Source organism: Somniosus microcephalus, chromosome 3 (assembly GCF_052327205.1).
Source record: "Somniosus microcephalus isolate GS21.2 chromosome 3, FLI_Smic_1.0, whole genome shotgun sequence".
Classification (NCBI taxonomy): domain Eukaryota; kingdom Metazoa; phylum Chordata; class Chondrichthyes; order Squaliformes; family Somniosidae; genus Somniosus; species Somniosus microcephalus.
This window is the reverse complement of record NC_140989.1, coordinates 8,763,164-8,778,974: the sequence shown is the minus strand read 5'-3', so window position 1 is coordinate 8,778,974 and position 15,811 is coordinate 8,763,164. Positions and strand designations below refer to the sequence as shown.

The 15,811-nt window shown below is 49.2% G+C and overlaps 1 protein-coding gene across 1 annotated transcript in view; it reads right to left on the bottom strand.

Moving 5' to 3' along the window:
• Positions 1 to 8,948: 8,948 nt before the first annotated feature.
• The window catches only part of LOC147120824 (zinc-binding protein A33-like), a 32,326-nt gene continuing 25,463 nt past the window's right edge, over positions 8,949 to 15,811 (bottom strand). The window contains exon 6 of the mRNA XM_085979002.1: positions 8,949 to 10,320. Within this exon, the coding sequence (XP_085835128.1) occupies positions 9,773 to 10,320 (548 nt within the window). The 3' untranslated portion in view covers positions 8,949 to 9,772. The remainder of the gene's footprint in view (positions 10,321 to 15,811) is intronic.

Sequence of the window (15,811 nt, the reverse complement as noted above, 5' to 3'; positions counted from 1 at the left end):
ATAAAACAAAATAGCACACTCTTGCAGAAAACAGTAAATTACGTCATATTAATTTTCTTATTATCCTTTCTTCAGATGTCTTTCCAAAATACTGTAAAAACATTGAATATAACTGGAGAAAAATTAGTTTTTCACATTTAAACAAATCAAACTGCTTTGGAAGATTTCACCATAGCAACCACGACTCCAAGGTTAAATCTTAGGCTGAAACTTAATCTTTTGTTAAACAAACTTTTTGTTGTTCTTCTCAGTTTTTACACACCAGCTTAATTTAAATTGTAGTTCAAAGATTTTTTCTCTTGGGGCACAATCTTATTCGCACATTCTTAAAACTTCCAAAATCCAAGACAAGACAAACATTTTTAAGCGCTTTTAACACAGAGAAGTGGGTGGAGCTAAAACATACATAACAGAATCTTTCCTTTAAAGACAGACTTTTCAGACAAAAATACTATAACTTCTTAAACATTCATAGTCAGAAAAACAGTCACACTTTAACACATACTTTCACACAAACTGAAATTCCAGCATTTTTTAAGGTTCCTTTCCTCTATCCCAGGGGCACTTAGTCCTAGGGGGGCATACGGGGGAAGAGGTTCATTATTCCATTGTCTGGACCATCCCCCTTGGTACGCTAATGTCCTTTCTTGTTCTTTATTAATGCTTTCCAAAATTTTTACCTTCTTTCTTAGTTCTGCATTTTCCTGATTTTTAGCTTTGATTAATTCTTGCACTTTCTCAACCTGTTCTATTAATCCAGTCAGTTGATGGACCAAGAGTACCCCTACCTTCTTGGTCCTTTCTTTCTTTTGCTTATCTAGCCACTTTCTTTGTGCTTCCAATGTCTGTGATACCTCCCATCCGTCCCTCTGCATTTTCTCAATTAACGAACATCTATCTGTCATGTAACTGTAAATGAGGGAGCCCGGAGGCCCCCCTCCTAAAAATCCTTACCTGACATCAGTTGCTTGTCCCGAATCACGGTCTCCGAAACCCCCGTTACCTTAACTGGCGGGTGTTGTCATGTGCTAGTGGCAAAGTCTGTCCGGACTCCTTTGCCGAAATTCTCAGCCTTAACCTAAGCTCCTTCTTAAGTTAACCTGAGACCAAAAAACTTAATAAATGCAGACGTGCAGATGTCTAGAACCACATAGTGTTTTCTCGCATTCCGATGGCCCACTTACTTTGTTCTTTGGATCACTCGAGCACGTTAGCACTTGATCAGGGTGTTTGTGCACTCGGTGACCCTGCTCGCAGCGCCAATTTGTTACCGCTGAGTTGGAGCCTGAACAGACCAAGTGATATACAAGGTCGACGTATACCCAACCTCAGCTTGATAGAGTAATAAGACTCAGACGACTGTGGTTTGATTGAAATGTGAGAGTACACTTTTATTTGCAGAGCGCTCTGGGAGAAGTGCTATGCACCCCTGTGCAACTGCCAAGCTTCTCGTTTCACACTCTAAATGCGTTTACCTTTATACACAAATGAAAGGTTAAGCGGATTAATCACAGAAATGCCTCATGACATTGTAGCAGTAAAATATTGTATTTCTTTGGACTTTTTACCTCGAGATAGGATAAGCAGAAATAAAACAATAGCAGACTGTCTGTCCTTGCAAGATAACCGAAGTACAAAACAGGATGCAGCTGGCACTACTCATTCCAGGGTACATGCGCAGCTCAAGGTCCAGTTTTAGCCTGTAACGAATGTCAAGTATCCCGACGAGCTTTGCAAAGTCCTTTAGTACTGAAATTCCCTCCAACAATTAGCTTCTGTGATGGTGGGGCCCTCAGAAGGAGGCCAAGATGGATCATCTACTCGGCAGTTCTGGCTGAAGATGGTTGCAAACGCTTCAGCCTTGTCATTTGCACTATCGTGCTGGGCTCCACCATCATTGAGGATGGGGATATTCATGGAGCATCCTCCTCCCGTTAGTTGTTTAATGGTCCACCACCATTCATGACTGGATGTGACAGGACTGCAGAGCTTTGATCTGATCCGTTGGTGGTGGGATCGCTTAGGTCTGCCTTTAGCATGCTTCTTCTGCTTTTTAGCATGCATGTAGTCCTGTGTTGCAACTTCCCCAGGTTGGCACCTCATTTTTAGGTACGCCTGGTGCTGCTCCTGGGATGCTCTTCTACACCCCTTATTCTCTGTTATAGAAAGGAAGGGTGAGGAAGAACAGAGAGTGTGAGGGGAAAGAGTGAAAGGCTAGGGTGGAGAAAGAGATTGAGGTGAGAGACTCGAGGAGAAGAGAAACTGAGAGGAAGAGAGCGATTGAGGGGAGGGAGAGACAGAGAGGGTGAGGGAGAGAAAATGAATGACGGGGAGAGAGATTAATGTGGAGAGAGACAGGGAGAGAGAAAGAATGAGGAGAAGAGAGAGATTGAGGGGAGGGAGAGACTGAGGGGAGAGAGAGGGTGAGGATAGAGAGAAACAGGGAAGGAAAGACAAATGGAGGAGATAAAGACTGAGGGAAAGAGGGACTGTGGGGAATGACACTGGAGGAGAGACTGAGAATGAGGGGTGGAGTGGCTGAGGATAGAGAAAGTGAGGAGCGAAAGAGTGACTAAGAGAAGAAGGAAACTAGGAGAAAGAGAGAAACTGAGGGGGAGACACTAGAGGCGAGAAAGGGAGAGAGACAAAGGGGAAGAGGTATTAAGGAAAGAGAAAGGTTGAGGTAAGAGTGTTTGCTGATAGAGTTGATAAAGTAGGGTGGGAGGAGGCTCGTGTGGAGCATAAATATCGACATGGACCAGTTGGGCCGAATGGCCTGTTTGTGTGCTGCAAACTCGATGCAATGTGTGTATGTGTGGAGAGAGGACAAGGGCTACTCAACAGACAGAATGGATTCTATTAACACTCATGGAAAACAGGTTGAAATAAAATCAATATTTATTTAAAGTGATACTATTAGCAACTTTACTCTATATAATTTAGTAATTCTATTTGTTACAGTGAAGATGTGATGCTAGTTGTGGGGATGGGACATTTCCCATCTATTGCCAGCGTCAACCACACCTGGAGAGCAGGATAAGGGATTTCCCACAGGTTTCGCTGTGGAGAGGTGGCGGCTGAGGTTTTCTCTGACTGTCTATGTGTTAGTGACAGCTGTCAATCGCGGGAAGATTAATATTTCTAACAAAACCGTAGGCATGCTCTAAAAAAATATGTTTCACAATTCAGCAGACAACCACCAATAGAGGAAACCTCCCCCTGAGCACTGTGACTGTTGGAAACTTCTCCCCAGGGACAGTATTGTACAGAGAACCATTGCCCTCCAGTCTACACGCTCGACAACCCACCACTGCTCCATCACTCGTATCCCCACCAGGCCTCCAGTGGGCACCCTCCACATCCAGTTGGGGAATAAGAGGAGGTCGATAGATGACATCACAGACTGAGACTCTCAATCCAAATCAAAACCTTGCTCATGGAAAAAAAAAAGATTTCTGCAGCAAATGAACAAAGAAAGAGCAGAACACAAAGTGCATCATGGTCAACATATTTCATTTCAAGATTCTTTCAGAGCAACTGCGATTCCAGCATCATTGAAAGGAGACTGGAGCGGGTAACGGAGAGCGTGACCGGATTATCTGTGTGATCACTTTTCCAGTCCTCAGGACATTGGATCAAGTCTTGGGGCCATTGGAATTCTATACAATGGGAGTGAATGGGAAGGGATTGGGTCCATTGGAATTCTATACAATGGGAGTGAATGGGAAGGGATTGGGTCCATTGGAATTCTATACAATGGGAAGGGATTGGGTCCATTGGAATTCTACACAATGGGAAGGGATTGGGTCCATTGGAATTCTATACTTGGAATACCAATTAGTTCAGATTGGGAATGGATAATACTACAAGGAAACTACCATATGTTAACTCTTTGGATTAGATTAAATGAAAGATCTTCAAAGCCCTCCATGGTCTCAGCCCACCCTATCTGTACATACTCCTCCAGGATATTAACCCCGCCTCCACCCCCCTGACCTCTGACTCTGGCCTTTGGTACCAATCGCCCCATATTGATAGCAGTCATCCAACGCCTACTGTCTGGAACCCACTCCCGAAATTGCTTCACCTCTGCTCTCTCCTGCTTTAAAAACTTTCTCAAAATCCAGCACCCACCTAATCTCTCCCTCTCTGGCCTGGTGTCCCTTCCCACACCTACTAATTGTTTTTCTCTCCTCGCCTGTGTGAAGCTCCTTGGGATACTTCCTACATTAAAGAAAGAAAAGACTTGCATTTCTGCAGCGTCTTTCACAACCTCGGGATGCCCCAACGCGCTTTACAGCCAACAAGTACTTTTTGAAGTGTAGCCACTGTTGTAATGTGGGAAACGTGGCAGTCAATTTGCGCCCAGCAAGCTCCCACAACATAAAGGCGCTCCATGAGGACAAGCAGTTGCGATTGTTGTTAAACAATTTTACGGTTACTTGGAATCACTTGCGATTAGTCAGCTCCGCCGTGACACGCCTAACATTTTCGCAGCGATAAAGTAAGTTTCACTGGAAAAGAAAATGCTTTCTCTTGTATTACCATGAATGAATTGCCCTTTCACTCGGTCACACAGCTTCACATTAAAGTCATACAGTGCTGTATAAATTATTTCTAGAATTCAATGAGACTCTATCGGCTTCCGAGCAGGATGCGGGTGAGCATGACATTTGATTTTGGCTGTGCTGGAAGGAGATAGAGTCATAACGGCACAGAAGGAGGCCATTCGGCCCATCCAGCCCGTGCCAGCTCTCTGTAGAGCAATCCCGTCAGTCCCCTTCCCCCGCTCTATCCCCGTAGACCTGCAAGTTTATTTCCCTCAAGTGCCTATCCAGTCTCCCCTTGAAAACATTGAGTGTCTCCGCTTCCACCACTTCCATCGGCAACGAGCTCCAGGTCCTCACCACTTGCTGCCTAAAAAAGTTTTCCCTCACATCCCCCCTGTATCTCTTGCCCAAAACCTTCAATCTGTGTCCCCTAGTCCTTGTACCATCAACTAGTGGGAACAGCCTTTCCCTGTCTAGCCTATCCAAACCCGTCATAATCTTGTACACCTCTATCAAATCACCCCGCAACCTCCTTTGCTCTAATGAAAACAAATCCAGCTTCTCCAACCAAGATGTATTAGAGACTCAGTTTGTTGTTGTGCTTGAGGCCTCTTGCCTCGTTCGGACCAGTCTGATCTCAGGCTCTGAACAGACTGGCCCTGGAATTCCTCGGGTTGTGATGCCAGTGGGTGACCCAGGATCGTGGACGAGCCTGTGGTGCCTTCCAGCACTGACCCTGCAGCAGTTTGAGGGGGAGAGGAGGGGGCGTCACCTGAACGGGGCAGACGGGGGCAAGTGTCACTTTGGGTGCGACAAAACCGCCTGCCAGCCCATGTCTGCCGGACACTCTGGCGCCCGGTCATGGTAGCAGGGTGGGGTGTGGAGCGGGTGGAGGAGAGGGGTTGTTACCAAGACGACCACCTATCTCAACCCTACCAAATCTGCCGTATGTTCTTTAAACAAATTTTTAATTCTTTGGGGCCCAGGCTGCTTGCATGGCCCAGACCCCACAGGTTGGACCCATGACTACCCTTGTGGAGGCCTCACCTCACTGTGTGTATAAGTCATCATTACTGCGGCACAGCCCTTTCCAGTCTGAGCAGTAGGACCCCCTCGCTTAGAGACATCCCTCCCTCCCTCTGCACCCACCACCACCCCCCCACCCAACCCCGGTGGCTCTGTTTGATCCATTGATACTCCCCTGATAAAAAGAGTGCATCATTGAGCCGTACAGACCAGTGATTCCCAGGCTTGATCCCTGCTGAATTCAGTCAGGTGAGAGTTGGTGAGGCCTACAATTGGCCTCTTCGATGGGAAAACCACTCATGGTCCCATTTCTGATTACTGCCCAATAACCCCAGCTGGAAAGTGTGGTGTATGTGCCTTTAAGAGCAATTATGGTGTATGTGCCTTTAAGAGCCCCAGGTGTGCGTAATGCTGGTAATTGCCACTTGGGCTATATAAGCCTGTGTATTGTGAATATCCTTTAGAAACCCCCCCCCAGACTTGCTTAGTAAATACCTATGAACCAACTCCTGTCTTCAGTGTCTTTATCTACACACGGACACTACAGAAAGGGTACACGCACAGACATTGGACGACAAGATTGGGCTCGGCCATGACGCCTCCAACACGGCTGCACAGCCAGACAACAACGGCCTGTCTCGGCTTACACAAGGAGAATGTCTGCATGGGCAAGACGCGGGAGGACGCTCGGAGTCCCCGTTGAAAGATGAGTCATCACCTTCAAGAGAGTGGGGGTGGGGGGGCAGAGATCTCGAGGAGAAGAACTGACACTATGGATTGGAAGGCTTGTCACGACTGAGATCGGTAGATTTTTGTTGGGTAAGGGTGTCGAGCGATATGGAGCGCAGGTGGGTAAATGGGGTTGAGGCACAGATCACCAAGATCTAACTGAATTACGGAACAGGCTCGAGGGGCTGAATGACCTCCTCCTGTTCCGATGATATAGTCATTTATTTGCTGCATTCTGCCGACAGATGTCTCACATTAGCAAATATTGATTTCCTCCAAATGACCAATGAAACCAGGAAGATAACATCTGCCAGTCCAGAATGTTTTACTCAAAACATTTTATAAATAGGGGCATGGAGTACAAAAGCAATGGGGTAATGCTGAAGTCATACAAATCATTGGTTAGACCACGTTAAGAATATTGTAACTGTTGTGGCGGAGCCACTAAGGGACTCCGATCAATTGTATATAATTCCCTTTAATAATATGTTAGCTACAGCCTGAGTCTGTATCTTTGTTTTCACTGTTTACATGTACAGAGCGCGATCACTTTAATAGCGCGGGTAAATGCGATGACGTCACGCCGTTCATCACGTGATCCCCCACCGGCGGGAAAAACGTGATGATGTCATGACGTCAGCCACGGGACCGCCCAAGTAGTCCTCGTGGAGCCTCCGAACTGACTAGACCTATATTCGATGTTCTCTTGTAGTTATCTGTTAAACTCTGTTAGTTTTCATTAAACCTCGTTTATTTGATCGCCTGAGTGGACCTCAGTCTTTTGGATAGGAACTGGACATTCCTACACTGTCTCCCATTCTGCCAGCGCATTTCACACCTAATCTAGAGCCGTCTTTTGTCACCACTAGTCCTATCACCATCTCGTCTCGTTTTGAATACCTCTTAATGTCTCTTCACTTCTCTTTTGTTCTCTCCCAGCCTGGCCTTTTAATCTATTTCATTTCCTGTGCTTTTCCAGTCTTGACAAAGGGTTTTGACCTGAAACGTTGACTCTATTTTCTCTCCAGGGATGTTGCCTGGCCTGCTGAGTTTTTCCAGCATTTTCTATTCTTATTTCGGATTCCCAGCATCTGTAGTATTTTGCTATCGCTTAAGAATATTGTGTCCGGTTTTGGGTGCCTTACTTTAGGAAGGACATTGGAGAGGGTGCAAAGGAGATTCACGGAGATGATCCCAGCGGCTTTAGTTATGTGGAGAGACGAGAGAAACAGGCTCTTTCCATTGGAACGGAGAAGGTTAAATTTTGGAGGGTTCTGGTTAGGTAAACTAGGAGAAACTATTTGCACTGGCTAATGATTAATCATCAAAGGAACAAAGGGAGAGGTTAGGAGAAGGGGTTTAACTATGGGATTGTTGGGACATGGAATGGCCTACCAGAAACAGGGCTGGAAGCAGAATCCCTTTAAAGAGGAAGGGGATGAATATTTGAAAAATAGAAACATTAAAAGGGTCTGGGGGGAAAGGGCAGGTAAATGGGACTAAGGGGGGAGCACTTTCACACAGCCAGCACAAGCACAATGGGCCAAATAGCCTCCTTCGGTGCTGTAAATTTCTGTCATTCTATTTAAACCATTTATAAAGTTTTAATGATGGGATCAATACCCCATGGTATTCTAATGAGCAGAGACGGGAGTACGCGCACATTGCCTTACGCACTCTCAGAGAGGCTGTTCAGGGTCAATTAACATATTTCAAATGGAGCTGATCAATACAAAGAAAGACTTGCATTTCTATAGCGCCTATCACAATCTCAGGACATCCCAAAGCACTTCACAGCCAATGAAGTACTTTTGAAGTGCAGTCACTGTTGTAATGTAGGAAACGCAGCAGCCAATTTGCGCACAGCAAGCTCCCACAAACAGCAATGATATAAATGACTGGATCTTCTGTTTTAATGATGTCGGTTGAGGAATAAATATTATCCAGGACACTGGGGAAAAAGACCCCGGTTGTTCGAAATAGTGCCTTGGGATCTGTTACGTCAACCTGAGAGAGTTGACGGGGGCCTCGATTTAACGTCTCATCTGAAAGACGGCACCTCCGATAGTGCAGCGCTCCCTCAGTACTGCCCCTCCGACAGTGCAGCGCTCCCTCAGTACTGACCCTCCGACAATGCAGCGCTCCCTCAGTACTGCCCCTCCGACAGTGCAGCACTCCCTCAGTACTGACCCTCCGACAATGCAGCGCTCCCTCAGTACTGCCCCTCCGACAGTGTAGCGCTCCCTCAATACTGCCCCTCCGACAATGCAGCGCTCCCTCAGTACTGCCCCTCTGACAGTGCAGTGCTCCCTCAGCACTGCCCCTCCGACAGTGCAGCACTCCCTCTGTACTGCCCCTCCAACAGTGCAGCACTCCCTCAGTACTGAACCTCAGACAGTGCAGCCCTCCCTCAGTAGTGCCCCTCCCAGTGTGGTGCTCCCTCAGTACTGCCCCTCCGACAGTGCAGTGCTCCCTCAGTACTGCCCCTCCGACAGTGCAGTGCTCCCTCAGTACTGCCCCTCTGACAGTGCGGCGCTCCCTCAGTACTGCCCCTCCGACAGTGCAGCACTCCCTCAGTACTGCCCCTCCGACAGTGCGGCACTCCCTCAGTACTGCCCCTCCGACAGTGCAGCACTCCCTCAGTACTGCCCCTCTGACAGTGCGGCGCTCCCTCAGTACTGCCCCTCTGACAGTGCGGCGCTCCCTCAGTACTGCCCCTCTGACAGTGCGGCGCTCCCTCAGTACTGCCCCTCTGACAGTGCAGCACTCCCTCAGTACTGCCCCTCTGACAGTGCGGTGCTCCCTCAGTACTGCCCCTCTGACAGTGCGGCACTCCCTCAGCACTGCACTGGGAGTGCCAGCCTAGATTTTTGTGCTCAAGTCTCTGGAGCGGGACTATGAACCCACAACCTTCTGACTCAGAGGGGAGAGTGCGACTCACTGAGCCAGTATCTATGGAGAAAGTGGATCGAGTGTTGTGGACATGTGAACTGCAATGTTTGATTCCTTTTTCCCAGCAAGGTCGAGCAGCGGTTCTTTAGTAAATGGCGGTGGTGGTTTCTAGATGAATGACAGATGGAGCAGGCCTGGTGCAGCAAATGCAAGCTACTCATGAACAATCATTAGACCATGAAGCCCTGCACAGTGGATTGAAAGTTAAAACTGGTCTCACGCCATTGTGAAACCGTTATCAACCAATATGAGAAACATCTGTCCAGTGGTTACATCTTGTACCCGGTGTAACACTGGCTTGTGGGTTCATACCGAATACTCTCCAAAACAGGCCTCGGAGTCTCAATGAGGATTTAAGACTAAGGGAAAATGACAGTGGAACATTCTGTGGAATTAGATGCTACCTGTTCACTCTAAGTGTGATTGTCGGAGGAGTTTCACTATATCAAGAGTTGCCTGGGTGAAACTGCTGCAACATTTGACTGTAGCCTCGCATTGTGACAGGTTTAATGGTATTAATCCTGTAAAACCACCTTGCGAGGATAAATTTTCATTACTGAAAGGTTATTAGCGTCCAGGACTAAGTACGGACAGAAGTAGGGATAAAGCTTCTCGGTGAAGGTGTCTGTGAAAGTGTAGAGAAGAGCCATGTTCTCCAGGTTATAAAAGGACACCTTTCCACCTTTGTAATCCAGATACACGCGGATAATCTTGGGACTAATGCTCAGGTCCGTGCGCCAGGGTGATGTGAATGCGTAGTATTCATTGCCATCCATCAGCCCAATGGCCCAGAAGCCGTTCTCTGGGTCCACTTTAATGATTCCTTTCCTTCTGATGGATTCTCTGGCTATCCCTAAACACCAGCCGGTCTGCCCCCTCACATCCACGTCCCAGTGGTGCCTTCCTGAGGTGTATCCCTCCGATCCCAGCACAGAGACACAGGAGTCAAACCTCTCCAGGTTGTCTGGCAGCTGTTGCTTGGTTAGGCTGCAGCCCATCATTGTCAGGTCCTCAGACAGAGTGAGCCAAGGAGCTGCTGTATTCGGATCCAGGGTCACAGAGGCTGGAGAGACGGTAAATGACAAGTTAAATATGAGCTCTTCAATGTGCAACACGTACAGACTAAGAGCACGGCACAGGTCACGCACACGCACACACGTGTGCGTCTAATAGCACCTGCATGCACTTGAAGTGCAGATCATGGGCTAGAGGAGGTCATTCCCACCCTCACCATCTCGGCAGTAATCTGGAGGAGCAACTTTACTGGTTACGGTAGCGTAGCGGTTATGTAACTAGTAATCCAGAGACCTGGAGATAACGATCCAGAGACGTGAATTCAAATCCCACCACGGCAGCTGGGGAATTTAAATTTAATTAATTAAATCTGGAATAAAAAGCTAGTATCAGTAATGGTGACGTTGAAACTATCGGATTGTTGTAAAAACCCATCTGGTTCACTAATGTCCTTTAGGGAAGGAAATCTGCAGTCCTTACCCGGTCTGGCCGATATGTGACTCCAGACCCACAGCAATGTGGTGGACTCTTAACTGCCCTCTGAAAATGGCTCACCACCACCTTCTCAATTCGGGACGCACATATCCCGTGCATGCATCAAACAGAATATCACCCGTTGTTATAGAACCCACCTCATTTTCATTTCTATTGATTTCAACAACAAAAACTTGCATTTTATATAGCAGCATTAACACAGTAAAATATCCCAAGGAGCCTCACAGGAGCGTAATCAGACAAACCTTGACACCGAACCACGGACGGAGACATAAGGACAGGTGAGCAAAAGCTCGATCAAAGAGATAGGATTTAAGTAGATTCTAAAGAAGGAGGAGAGAGGTAGAGAGGTGAAGAGGTTTGAGGAGGAGAGGGAGGGAGAGAGGTGAAGAGGTTTGAGGAGGAGAGGGAGGTAGAGAGGTGAAGAGGTTTGAGGAGGAGAGGGAGGTAGAGAGGTGAAGAGGTTTGAGGAGGAGAGGGAGGTAGAGAGGTGAAGAGATTTGAGGAGGAGAGGGAGGTAGAAAGGTGAAGAGGTTTGAGGAGGAGAGGGAGGTAGAGAGGTGAAGAGGTTTGGGGAGGAGAGAGAGGTAGAGAGGTGAAGAGGTTTGGGGAGGAGAGGGAGGTAGAGAGGTGAAGAGGTTTGGGGAGGAGGGGGAGGTAGAGAGGTGAAGAGTTTTGGGGAGGAGAGGGAGGTAGAGAGGTGAAGAGGTTTGAGGAGGAGAGGGAGGTAGAGAGGTGAAGAGATTTGAGGAGGAGCGGGAGGTAGAAAGCTGAAGAGGTTTGAGGAGGAGAGGGAGGTAGAGAGGTGAAGAGGTTTGGGGAGGAGAGAGAGGTAGAGAGGTGAAGAGGTTTGGGGAGGAGAGGGAGGTAGAGAGGTGAAGAGGTTTGGGGAGGAGAGGGAGGTAGAGAGGTGAAGAGTTTTGCGGAGGAGAGAGAGGTAGAGAGGTGAAGAGGTTTGGGGAGGAGAGAGAGGTAGAGAGGTGAAGAGGTTTGGGGAGGAGAGGGAGGTAGAGAGGTGAAGAGGTTTGGGGAGGAGAGGGAGGTAGAGAGGTGAAGAGGTTTGGGGAGGAGAGGGAGGTAGAGAGGTGAAGAGGTTTGGGGAGGAGAGGGAGGTAGAGAGGTGAAGAGGTTTGTGGAGGAGAGAGGTAGAGAGGTGAAGAGGTTTGGGGAGGAGAGAGGTAGAGAGGTGAAGAGGTTTGGGGAGGAGAGAGAGGTAGAGAGGTGAAGAGGTTTGGGGAGTAGAGGGGTAGAGAGGTGAAGAGGTTTGGGGAGGAGAGAGAGGTAGAGAGGTGAAGAGGTTTGGGGAGGAGAGGGAGGTAGAGAGGTGAAGAGGTTTGAGGAGGAGAGAGGTAGAGAGGTGAAGAGGTTTGAGGAGGAGAGAGAGGTAGAGAGGTGAAGAGGTTTGGGGAGGAGAGAGGTAGAGAGGTGAAGAGGTTTGGGGAGGAGAGAGATAGAGAGGTGAAGAGGTTTGAGGAGGAGAGAGGTAGAGAGGTGAAGAGGTTTGGGGAGGAGAGGGGTAGAGAGGTGAAGAGGTTTGAGGAGGAGAGAGAGGTAGAGAGGTGAAGAGGTTTGGGGAGGAGAGAGAGGTGAAGAGGTTTGGGGAGGAGAGGGAGGTAGAGAGGTGAAGAGGTTTGGGGAGGAGAGAGGTAGAGAGGTGAAGAGGTTTGAGGAGGAGAGAGAGGTAGAGAGGTGAAGAGGTTTGGGGAGGAGAGAGGTAGAGAGGTGAAGAGGTTTGGGGAGGAGAGGGGTAGAGAGGTGAAGAGGTTTGAGGAGGAGAGAGAGGTAGAGAGGTGAAGAGGTTTGGGGAGGAGAGAGGTAGAGAGGTGAAGAGGTTTGGGTAGGAGAGATAGAGAGGTGAAGAGGTTTGAGGAGGAGAGAGGTAGAGAGGTGAAGAGGTTTGGGGAGGAGAGGGGTAGAGAGGTGAAAAGGTTTGAGGAGGAGAGAGATAGAGAGGTGAAGAGGTTTGAGGAGGAGAGAGGTAGAGAGGTGAAGAGGTTTGGGGAGGAGAGAGGTAGAGAGGTGAAGAGGTTTGAGGAGGAGAGAGGTAGTGAGGTGAAGAGGTTTGAGGAGGAGAGAGGTAGAGAGGTGAAGAGGTTTGAGGAGGAGAGAGGTAGAGAGGTGAAGAGGTTTGAGGAGGAGAGGGAGGTAGAGAGGTGAAGAGGTTTGGGGAGGAGAGAGATAGAGAGGTGAAGAGGTTTGGGGAGGAGAGAGAGGTAGAGGGGTGAAGAGGTTTGGGGAGGAGAGAGGGAGAGAGGTGAAGAGGTTTGAGGAGGAGAGGGAGGTAGAGAGGTGAAGAGGGTTGGGGAGGAGAGAGGTAGAGAGGTGAAGAGGTTTGAGGAGGAGAGAGGTAGAGAGGTGAAGAGGTTTGGGGAGGAGAGAGGTAGAGAGGTGAAGAGGTTTGGGGAGGAGAGGGAGGTAGAGAGGTGAAGAGGTTTGAGGAGGAGAGAGGTAGAGAGGTGAAGAGGTTTGGGGAGGAGAGGGAGGTAGAGAGGTGAAGAGGTTTGAGGAGCAGAGAGGTAGAGAGGTGAAGAGGTTTGGGGAGGAGAGGGAGGTAGAGAGGTGAAGAGGTTTGGGGAGGGGAGAGAGGTAGAGAGATGAAGAGGTTTGGGGAGGAGAGAGGTAGAGAGGTGAAGATGTTTGAGGAGGAGAGAGAGGTAGAGAGGTGAAGAGGTTTGGGGAGGAGAGAGGTAGAGAGGTGAAGAGGTTTGGGGAGGAGAGAGGTAGAGAGGTGAAGAGGTTTGGGGAGGAGAGAGGTAGAGAGGTGAAGAGGTTTGATGAGGAGAGAGGTAGAGAGGTGAAGAGGTTTGAGGAGGAGAGAGGTAGAGAGGTGAAGAGGTTTGGGGAGGAGAGAGATAGAGAGGTGAAGAGGTTTGAGGAGGAGAGAGGTAGAGAGGTGAAGAGCTTTGAGGAGGAGAAAGGTAGAGAGTTGAAGAGGTTTGAGGAGGAGAGGGAGGTAGAGAGGTGAAGAGGTTTGGGGAGGAGAGAGATAGAGCAGTGAAGAGGTTTGGGGAGGAGGGAGAGGTAGAGAGGTGAAGAGATTTGGGGAGGAGAGAGGGAGAGAGGTGAAGAGGTTTGAGGAGGAGAGGGAGGTAGAGAGGTGAAGAGGTTTGGGGAGGAGAGAGGTAGAGAGGTGAAGAGGTTTGAGGAGGAGAGAGAGGTAGAGAGGTGAAGAGGTTTGAGGAGGAGAGGGAGGTAGAGAGGTGAAGAGGTTTGGGGAGGAAAGAGAGGTAGAGAGGTGAAGAGGTTTGAGGAGGAGAGAGGTAGAGAGGTGAAGAGGTTTGGGGAGGAGAGGGAGGTAGAGAGGTGAAGAGGTTTGGGGAGGAGAGAGGTAGAGAGGTGAAGAGGTTTGGGGAGGAGAGAGAGCTAGAGAGGTGAAGAGCTTTGGGGAGGAGAGAGGTAGAGAGGTGAAGAGGTTTGAGGAGGAGAGAGAGGTAGAGAGGTGAAGAGGTTTGGGGAGGATAGAGGTAGAGACATGAAGAGGTTTGGGTAGGAGAGAGGTAGAGAGGTGAAGAGGTTTGAGGAGGAGAGGGAGGTAGAGAGGTGAAGAGGTTTGAGGAGGAGAGAGAGGTAGAGAGGTGAAGAGGTTTGGGGAGGAGAGAGGTAGAGAGGTGAAGAGCTTTGGGGAGGAGAGAGGTAGAGAGGTGAAGAGGTTTGAGGAGGAGAGGTAGAGAGGTGAAGAGGTTTGGGGAGGATAGAGGTAGAGACATGAAGAGGTTTGGGGAGGAGAGAGAGGTAGAGAGGTGAAGAGGTTTGAGGAGGAGAGGGAGGTAGAGAGGTGAAGAGGTTTGAGGAGGAGAGAGAGGTAGAGAGGTGAAGAGGTTTGGGGAGGAGAGAGGTAGAGAGGTGAAGAGGTTTGGGGAGGAGAGGGAGGTAGTGAGGTGAAGAGGTTTGAGGAGGAGAGAGAGGTGAAGAGGTTTGGGGAGGAGAGGGAGGTAGAGAGGTGAAGAGGTTTGGGGAGGAGAGAGGTAGAGAGGTGAAGAGGTTTGGGGAGGAGAGAGAGGTAGAGAGGTGAAGAGGTTTGGGGAGGAGAGAGGGGTAGAGAGGTGAAGAGGTTTGGGGAGGAGAGAGGTAGAGAGGTGAAGAGGTTTGAGGAGGAGAGAGAGGTAGAGAGGTGAAGAGGTTTGGGGAGGAGAGGGAGGTAGAAGTGAAGAGGTTTGGGGAGGAGAGAGGTAGAGAGGTGAAGAGGTTTGAGGAGGAGAGAGAGGTAGAGAGGTGAAGAGGTTTGGGGAGGAGAGGGAGGTAGAGAGGTGAAGAGGTTTGGGGAGGAGAGAGGTAGAGAGGTGAAGAGGTTTGGGGAGGAGAGAGGTAGAGAGGTGAAGAGGTTTGAGGAGGAGAGGGAGGTAGAGAGGTGAAGAGGTTTGGGGAGGAGAGGGGTAGAGAGGTGAAGAGGTTTGGGGAGGAGAGAGAGGTAGAGAGGTGAAGATGTTTGAGGAGGAGAGGGAGGTAGAGAGGTGAAGAGGTTTGGGGAGGAGAGAGGTAGAGAGGTGAAGAGGTTTGGGGAGGAGGAGAGAGGTAGAGAGGTGAAGAGGTTTGGGGAGGAGAGAGGTAGAGAGGTGAAGAGGTTTGGGGAGGACAGAGAGGTAGAGAGGTGAAGAGGTTTGGGGGGAGAGAGAGGTAGAGAGGTGAAGAGGTTTGAGGAGGAGAGAGAGGTAGAGAGGTGAAGAGGTTTGAGGAGGAGAGAGGTAGAGAGGTGAAGAGGTTTGGGGAGGAGAGGGAGGTAGAGAGGTGAAGAGGTTTGGGGAGGAGAGAGGTAGAGAGGTGAAGAGGTTTGAGGAGGAGCGAGGTAGAGAGGTGAAGAGGTTTGGGGAGGAGAGGGAGGTAGAGAGGTGAAGAGGTTTGGGGAGGAGAGATGTAGAGAGGTGAAGAGGTTTGGGGAGGAGAGGAAGGTAGAGAGGTGAAGAGGTTTGGGGAGGAGAGAGGTAGAGAGGTGAAGAGGTTTGAGGCGGAGAGAGGTAGAGAGGTGAAGAGGTTTGGGGAGGAGAGAGGTAGAGAGGTGAAGAGGTTTGGGGAGGAGTGAGAGGTAGAGAGGTGAAGAGGTTTGAGGA